We start from the raw sequence: 9,722 nt of genomic DNA on the forward strand, positions 1-9,722 counted from the left end.
CTGGTATACAGAAATATAATTTACTTTTTTTTGTATTGACTTTGTTTAGTAATCTTGTTAAATTGACATATTAATTCTAGTAGTCTATAGATTTTTCTGAATTTTCTAGATATATAATCATGCTGTGTGTGAATAATGACAACCTTATTTCTTTCTTTTCACTCCTTATACTATTCGTCCTTCTTCTTAGCTTATAGCACTGGTGAAGTGCTCCAGTGTAGTGTTGTATGAAAGTGTTATTAAACTGACATTCTTAATTTGTTTCTGAACTTGGATGAAAGTGTTCAGTATTCCACTATAAAATATGAAGTTTGATGTAGGTTTTAATACAGCAAAACATTATCAGTTTAAAAATATTCCCTCGATACCAAAACCAAACAAAGATATTACAAGAAAGGAAAACTACACACCAATATCTCCCAGGAACACAGATGCAAAAATCCTCAACAACATATCTGCAAATCAAATCCAACACTGTATAAAATATTATACACTATAGTGCAGAGGACAATAGGGGAAGGGAGGGAAAACTGAAGGGGAAGAAATAAGAGAGGGAGACAAACCATATGAGACTCCTGACTTCGGGAAACAAACTGAGGGTGCAGGGGGATGGGGTAATTCGGTGGTGGGCAATAAGGAGGGCACACGATGTGATGAGCACTGGGTGTTATATGCAACAAATGAATCACTGAACATGATATCAAAAACTAATGATGTATTATACATTGGCTAATTGAATTTAAATAAATAAGAGAAAAAATATTATACATTATGACCAAGTGAGTTTTATCACATATATGCAAGCCTGGCTTTTCATTAAAGAATCAATTAATATGATATATCACATCAACGAACTAAAAAAAAATCATTTGATCATATCACTAAAGACAAAAAAAGCATTTGACAAAATCTAACATCCATTCATGATAAAAAAAAAACTCTCAGTAAACTATGAATAGAGGGGAAATTTCTCAACTTGATAAAGAATACCTACAAAATGCTATAGCTAACATCATTCTTAATGGTAAGAAATTCAAAGTTTTCCTACTAAGATCAAATAGAAGGCAAAGATTCCCTTTACTACTCCTTTTCAACACCATACTAAAAACGGTAGCTAATGCAAAGGACAAGAAAAGGAAATAAAAGGTATACAGATTGGGGGACGCCTGGGTGGCTCAGTCGGTTAAGCGTCTGCCTTCGGCTCGGGTCGTGATCCCAGGGTCCTGGGATCGAGTCCCACATCGGGCTCCTTGCTCAGCGGGCAGCCTGCTTCTCCCTCTGCCTGCCGTTCCCCCTGCTTGTACTGTCACTCCCTCTCTCTCTCTCTCTAGCAAATAAACAAATAAAATCTTAAAAAAAAATTTTTTTAAAGGTATACAGATTGGGAAGGAAGAAATAAAGCTTTCTTTTTTAAAAAAGATTTTATTTATTTATTTTAGAGAGAGAGAGTGTGAGAGAGAGAGCACAAGCCATGAAACGGGGGGAGAGGGGGTGTGGGCAGAGAGGAGAAGCTGACTTCCCCCCTGAACAGGGAGCCTGACTCGGGACTCAATCCCAGGACCCTGGGATCATGACTTGAGCCAAAGGCAGATGCTTAACCAACTGAGCCACCCAGGGGCCCCTAAAACTTTCTTTGTAAATGACACAATTGTCTATGAAGAAAATCTGAAAGAAAAAAAAAACCTTCCTGAAATTCATAAGCAATTATATCAAGGTTGCAGAATACAAGATTAATATACAAATGTCAATCACTTTCCTATATACCAACAATTAACATGTGGAATTTGAAATAAAACAGAATATCATTTACATTAGCACTCCAAACACGAAATACTTATGTACAAATCTAACAAAATATGTGAAAGATCTGTATCAGGAAACTACAAGACCCTGATGAATGAAATCAAAGAACTAAATAAATAGAAATTCCATGTTTGTAGATAGGAAGACAATATCATCTAGATGTCAGTTGCTCTACAGACTCAATTCCATTCCCATCAAAATCCCAGGAAGTTACTTTGTGGATATCCACAAGCTGATTCTAAAGTTCATAGGGAGAGGCAAAAAGCCAGAATAGCCAGAACAATACTGAAGAACAAAGTTGGAGAAATGACACAACCTGAATTCAATACTTGCTATAAAACTATAGTAAACAAGACAGTGGGATGTTGGTGAAAAAATAAACAAATAAATCAATGAATAAAGAACCCATTAATAGACACCCACAAATATAGGCAACTGATTTTTGACACAAGAGCAAAGGCAATACAATAGAACAAGGATAGTCTTTTCAACAAATGCTACTTGAACAACTGGACATCCACATGCCAACAACAACAACAACAAAAAACAACCCCCCCAAAAAAAACCCCAAAATGAGTCTAGACAACTTTCACAAAAATAACTCAAAATGGATCACAGACCTAAATGTAAAGCACAGAACTATAAAAAATCCTAGAAAATAACATAACCTAGATGATCTTGAGTATAGTGATGACTATTTAGATACAACAACAAAGACATGATCCATGAAAGAAATAATAAATTAGACTTCATTAAACTTTAAAAAAATTCTACACTGTGAAAGACAATGTTAAGAGAATAAGAAGACAGATTAGAGACTGGGAGAACATATTAGCAAAAGATACATTTAATAAAGGAATTTAAGTTGAATTTAATATTCAAAATATACAAAGAACTCCTGAAACTCCTGAAACTCAACAATAAGCAAACAACTTGATTAAATAATGGGTCAAAGACCTTAACAGACACTTTACCAAAGAAGATATGCAAATGGCAAATGAGCATATAGAGATGTTCTAATGGCTTCAGGGAAATGCCCATTAAAATGAGATACCACTCCACACTTATTAAAATGGCCAAAATCTGAACATTGACAACACAAAATGTTGATGAGGATTGGATCAACAGGAACTGTCACTCATTGCTGGTGGGAATGCAAAATAGTACAGCCACTTCTTTTAAAGTTTTTATTTAAATTCCAGTTAGATAACATACAGTGTAATATTAGTTTCAGGTGTACAATATAGTAATTCCACACTTCCATACACCATCCAGTGCTCATCACAACAAGTGCATTCCTTAATCCCCATCACCTACTTAATTCATCCCCCCACCTCCTCCCCTCTGGTAACCACCAGTTTGTTCTCTATAGTTAAGAGTTTATTTCTTGGTATGTCTCTCTCTTTTTTTCCTTTTGCTCATTTGTTTTGTTTCCTAATATGAGTTACCACATGTGAGTGAAATCATATGGTATTTGTCTTTCTCTGACTGACTTATTTCACTTACCATAATACACTCTAGCTTCATCCATGTTGTTGCAAATGACAAGATTTCGTTCTGTTTGATGGCCATCATATATGTGTGTATATCTTCCTTATACATTCATCGGTCAATGTATACTTTCATATTTGACTTTTGCAGCCACTTTAAAGATAGTTTGGCAGTTTCTTACAAAAGTTAACATACTCATATCATACAATCCAGCAATTGTGCTACTTGGTATTTATCCAAAGGAGTTGAAAACACATTTACAGCAAAACTCACACACGCAGGTTTATTCATAATTGCAAGAACTTGGAAGCAATCAAAATGTCTTCAAGGAAGTGAATGAATAAACTGTGGTACATTTAGACAATGATATATTATTCAGAGATAAAAAGAAATAAACTGTCAAGCCATGAAAAGACATGGAGGAATCTTAAATGCATATTACCAAATGAAAGAACCCAATTTGAAAAGGTTGCATACTGTATGATTCCAACTATAAGACATTTTATCATGAACTAATGTTGAATAACTCCTACCAATCAGTAGGAAAAGAGGCACAATCAATAAAAACATGGACCCAAGATCCAAATAGAAATTCACAAAATAGCATATCTAATGGCTAAAGAGTATGTAAAAAAGTTTATCGACATCATTTGAGAGAAACAAGTAAATGAAAAACCAGCATGATATACATTTACACACTCAGAAGAATAGCTAAAATTGGAAAAATTATTCTATCAATAAACAGGAAAGGAGAGCTAATATGAGAAAGTTACAAGGACTCCATAATAATTCAGGGATAATGCATACCTTCCATCTTCCTTCAACTCTCTCCCCACTCCTGACTCTCCTCAAAGAATGCTTGATACATATCACCAATCATTTACAAAAGCTTTTCACAACCAACATAGAATTGGCCCCAGAATCACATTTAACACAGTCTCACCATGGACTTTTCTTTTCCACTGTTTCTATTCTTGAATTCAAAGTCCCATTCTGTATTTTACTCTTTTTTTCCAAGCCAACACAATGTTCATGAATGATTCAGGCTGAAATATATTTTATTTAGCTCTTTATTCATTACAGACATATACAGACAGAAATACTAGGTCATGAATGAAGTACTAGAGGTAATGAACTAAAGAGAAGATTTAGTTAATGTTTGTCCTTTTTGTGAATGGGTCTCTTCAATTACTCAATGTGGTCACATTGTCTCATGCAGCAGAGAGTTGTAGGTCTTGCACAGTATGCCATCTTAAATTCTTTTTCACCACACTGATTTTTACATTGACCACTAAGCTTTATGCATGCTTCCCACCAATTAAAGACAGCATAGTGCTCTTTACTTCTAGCTGAAAGAAGGCAAAAATGAATGGAATTAAAAATTCAGGTAAGAAATGCCAAGATTTAAAAGAAGACACACAAAGAAGCACAGACCACAGAGGGAAGAAAAAGGAAAGGGATTCACCGGTTTTTTCATTGGAATCTTTCTGTCTCTGTGTACATCAGAGCAAACCAAGGAAATCAGCAAGCATCCTATTCCTAAGCTAGATCTCCCACCCCTACACATTTCAACTGATCAAGTCATGACTCAATAAGGGATATCTGGAGAGCTTGCAACATCGTAATACCTTTTTCTACCTCTCTTGCTCATCCCTAATGAATATGAGTGTGCCAATCTCCATCTTCTCTCTCATTTATTATAAATGCATAGTTCTGTTCTATTGTGAAACTTTCCTCCTCCACAAGGTTTCATTGTTCATCGAAACCTGACTTTAGTGTTTTAAAATACTAAAAAATACTGTTTTTTTTAAATTTTATTCAATATCTCAACTCTTCTTGGATCTGTACCCCACTTTAACCCCCAGGAAATGTTCACTTAAAAACAGATACTTTGGGAGGTTAACATAATGAATAGGAAATTAACAGAAAAGATAAACATAGCAAACGTTTCAGCAAGGCTGTTAATTTTTCAGTACTACTTTCCCTTTTCTCTTACACTAGAGTTTCTGAACCTATAGAAACTTTAAAATTTTTCACTCGTTCACTTTGCAGTGTAGTTCCTTTGATTTTGTAACTTCAACAATCATGAGGAATGAGGTAAGGATCTGCTGTTTCTTCAGAACAGAAGTTCTGAAATGGTTTTCATTTATTCCCTGTATCTTCAAAAATGAAACTATAAATAAATGGTGCAGATTAACACAGAACCAGGTTTTAGCTCAATATAATAAATGCCTTTTTAACATTTAATGCTTTTATAAAGATCATGAAATATCTTGTATTAGTAAAAACACATCCATCATCCTAGATAAATATAATCAGGCCCTACTGGACATATTTTAGAAGGTCAGCCAGAATGGGTAAGCCATTGTCACTGATGTCTGTAGGCAAGCTTTCATCCCAGAGACCTTTTAATTCTATAATTAACCAAACCCTTGTCCATCTTTTTCCAGTAAAATATTTTACAGAGGGTTTTTTTGTATACATATTTTAAATAAAGTAGAAATACTATTCACATGATATTCTCTTTATTCATCTATTGCAATTTTGATGACCATATAGGTTATTTGCTATATGGCAAATATTGTTACTATTAATATTCCTGTACTCATTCCTCAACCACATGTACCAGTCTTCTGTTGGATAGACATATTCACAATGGAAATCCTAGATCATAGACTATACATGTCCTCAGCTATAATAGATTGTGACAAATTGTTTTCCAAATTGGTGCTACCAGTTTCACTCTCTTCAGCAGTGCATGAAAATTCTTACTATTTCATTTGCATTATCATACTTTGCATTATCAAACTATAAAAATTTTAAATATGCTTTCGAATGTGTGGTGGTATCTTATCATGGTTTAAATTTGCATTTTCCTGATGGTTAATGAGGATAAACACTTTAAATAGGTTTGTGTATCCACTTTGACAAATTACCTAAGTCTTTATCCCATATTTCTACTGAATTTTCTGTTTCTTTTGATTTATTAGAATTCTTTATGTATTTTAGATATAAGCTTTTCGCCAGCTATATATTTTGTAATTTTAATATTTCATTCTATGGCTTGGCCCAGCTGCTATATAAGAACTGAGGGAATTTTTCATGTGAGGTGTTGATCAAGTGGTGCTATGGCCAAGAAGGAAGAATCTTAGAAGGTTGTGAGTACTAAAGCCTAGGTTTGAGATGAAGGTGACCAGAGATAATGTACACTTTCTCTGTATATTAATGTAACTCTGTAATTAATATAAATTATTTTGAAATTAAAAAAGAATAACATAATTCTCTAAGTTCATATAAATGCAGGTATATGTAGAGAAATATTGATAGATATATAAACAAAAATAGACATTTAGAGATAGAGATACATAGATAAATCAATGTATATTATAAACAAGGTAATTTTGACTTTGAAGAGTAAGAATTCCAGAATTGCAGATTACAGACTAAGGGAAGATTTAATCTAATGCATATCCAGTCATAGTGAGTAAATGCCAGTTTTTAAGTTTTTATGTCATAAATGCAGGCTTTTCCACTTATACACATTGCCAACAATATCTGATAGCCAAAAAATGGTATTTATTTTGTTAATGTCTCAAAACAACAGCTGTTAATGAATATACATAACTGCAATAAAGGATGACTCTTCTTTAAACTTACTTTCTTCATACCATAATTGAACTGATGTGATATACAACAAAACTTAAGCAAATAGAATAACCAAAGAACAAATTATTTTTCTATGTTTTTAAGTATTATATCATAAATCTGAGTACAGTCTGACTTAGCTAATGTTACCACATCTTCAAGAATAATCCTCAAATTTGGCATTATGATCCAACAAATCAACAATTTCTTACATGCCTCTGTCCTTTTTCTTGTTTTAAAAATATCCTTGTTTTCTTCCTTTTTTTTTTTCCTTTTCTGCCCTCTAAATATGTGCATTCCTGAAGACTATTTTTTGGTTTTCCTCTCTCCCTTTATCCATGCATCTGTCCATTTATTCATTGATTCATTAAATAAATCTTAATTGAGCACCTCTATATATATCATGCACTGTGGTAGTCTTCAGCAATGATAAACAAAACACAAAAAACTTGGCCCCTGTATAAATTAACTTGGCCAATGACCTCGTCCCTACATCTTTTTCTGAACACTGTCACAAAGACAACCTCTTTCTTTACCTTCCCATAGAAATTTATTTGTATCACTCACATGGTGTTTGTAACATTCTAACTTGAGAAGACACCTTGCTAAATGATATTCTAAATCATAATTGAGATAAAGACTAAAGCAGAGAAGAATTCTTTTTGAAATAAATCCCCAACACCTAGTCTAGACTCTTCTTGCTCAATTGCCTTTTTAAGTTATCTTAATTACAGCATCTTTGGAAGTAATAAGAACACCTTAATTAGCCTTTCTATGTAACAATTATATTTTATGTATCCAAAGATATCAGGCTTATGGACAAGGGGCAGTGGTGATTGACTAAAAGAAATTTTGTCAGCTGTCACATAAAAGGGAAACTAAGACAACTTCGAAGTCCCAGTCTGACTTCTAAGCATAATGACACTAACAACATTTTTTAAAATATTAAGGATGCTAGAAGCAATGATTGGAGAATGTTCCATTTTGGAAATAGTAAGAACACCTGTATAGATAGAGTTTCATAAAAAATAAGACCCTACGACTTTAAAATGAGACTTCTTTCTCATTCTGAACATGAAATCCAACCTCCATAACACTAGACATTGAAAGACAAGAAGAGTTAAATAAATGGGAGTGGGATGGAGAACATAGGATATTTCCTTCATTTCTTTTGATAGATAGTGATTAAAATTGCAAGATATAATTCTACTTGTTTTATTTTACCTGGATTGTTTTCCTTTGTACCATATTTTGCTTTTCCAAATATTGTGGAATAATTATGCATCTCTGAGTATAGTTTCTCAAATCTTTTTCTACATATGGTCATCAATAGTGGCATAGAATTGGTAATAGGTTGGTCACAACCCACTGCAAAAGAGAAAAACATTACTTTAAAAGAATAAGAAAAGGGTATTTTCCAAAATAAAGACAATACTGTATTTGTCTTTATTTCATGGTTCTATATACTATAAGAGGTTTTAAAAAAATGATGAGCTTGTAAAAATATATCTCTTCAAAATTAGGTTGACTAAATAAATGAATGGCTTGGCTATTAATAAGCTTACCTCACATGACTATTATAAGGAGTAATAAATTAATAAGGACAAGAGGCAGAACAGATGCTAGCTATTAACATCATTACTATTAAGGAAAAAAAGCATCAGTGCATATTTAAATCTATGTAATTCTACATAGTATCTCAGAAAAATTCTACAAATATGGAGAATTTTAATGAAGGTTTTAATAAACTTTTATAAAGATGATGAAGGAAAACAATTATTCTTACTTAAATAAACTCCATGTCCTTGAGTTACATTATCAGTTGAAACTCAATTCTCTTTTGGTGAGAAATTGTCAGCTAAAAAGTTACTTGTGTTTGAGTGTCAGAACAGAGTAGCAGTAAGAGAATGAGTAATTATAGATTTATTTTATGGTGATCTCCTCCCATCTCAATAATGACAGATATCTTGGTGACCCAGAGAAAGTAGCAAAATAAAGAAGAATTTAAATGGAAGTGAGTATATGTATAGCTAGTCTTTGGTCTTTTGGCTAGGCATTTAACCTCACTTAACCTCTGCTACTATAAATGCAAGACGAATAATTTGCAAGCATAAATTCATTCCATTCTCAATTTTTTTCAAATCTACTAATATATTAAATTTAGTAGAATTTGAATATTAAATAAAGACACATTTCATGGATTAAATCATGGTAGTACTATTTTTTCAATAACTTATATATATATGTACATATATGTATAAATAATTATATATATGTAAAATCTCATGTAATCAAAGTGAATTGCAGACTTTATTAGTGAATTGTCCCTGAAAAATTATTCAGCTATTTTCTCCATCTAGGGGCTGTAAATAAATATAATATTGTCTTGCTGATAGTGTTAATGTAATGATTTTATAATGTTAATCATATTTACTTAAAAAAATCCTGACCCCACCCCACTTAGTGCTGATCCCTGTGGCAATAGCATTCATATTACCTGGTGGAATGAAGACACCAAAGGACAAAATAGAAAAAGAAAGAAGGATCTTCATTGTAAATTATTCCTTAGGAGAAAACAGCTCACAGATCTTCTGTCTTAACTTATGTATTGTTGAAATAAGAAAGAAAAAAATCCTTTCACTTATAGAACTCTTCTGCACAGTCTTGATTACTGAAGCTTGTTAAGAGGAAGAACATTTCTATGCTTGGTTGAATGTTCAAAAAGATACTGGCTAGACAAAGTCGGTGCATTGCCATACAAAAATGCCATCTGTTGATTTATC

The 9,722-nt window shown here is 32.8% G+C and overlaps 1 protein-coding gene across 1 annotated transcript; it reads right to left on the reverse strand.

Moving 5' to 3' along the window:
* Window positions 1-4,482: 4,482 nt before the first annotated feature.
* DEFB112 (defensin beta 112) lies at window positions 4,483-9,491 on the reverse strand. The gene is made up of 2 exons (XM_034990833.1): window positions 9,437-9,491; window positions 4,483-4,643 (listed from the first exon to the last, which is right to left on the reverse strand). Exons 1-2 carry the CDS (start codon window positions 9,489-9,491, stop codon window positions 4,483-4,485), a joined length of 216 nt encoding a protein of 71 aa, XP_034846724.1.
* Between the last annotated feature and the right edge of the window lie 231 nt (window positions 9,492-9,722).

The sequence above is a fragment of the Mirounga leonina genome, unplaced genomic scaffold (assembly GCF_011800145.1).
Source record: "Mirounga leonina isolate KUSES-001 unplaced genomic scaffold, KU_Mleo_1.0 Mir_53, whole genome shotgun sequence".
NCBI classification, from domain to species: domain Eukaryota; kingdom Metazoa; phylum Chordata; class Mammalia; order Carnivora; family Phocidae; genus Mirounga; species Mirounga leonina.

Bases quoted from the DNA above. Each gene is read 5' to 3' on its own strand.
- DEFB112 (XM_034990833.1), bottom strand. From the start codon at position 9,491: ATGAAGATCCTTCTTTCTTTTTCTATTTTGTCCTTTGGTGTCTTCATT. The intron at 4,644-9,436 runs GTAATATGAATG...GCCTTCTTTCAG, and splicing joins TGGTGTCTTCATTCCACCAG to CTAGAAGTAAAGAGCACTAT.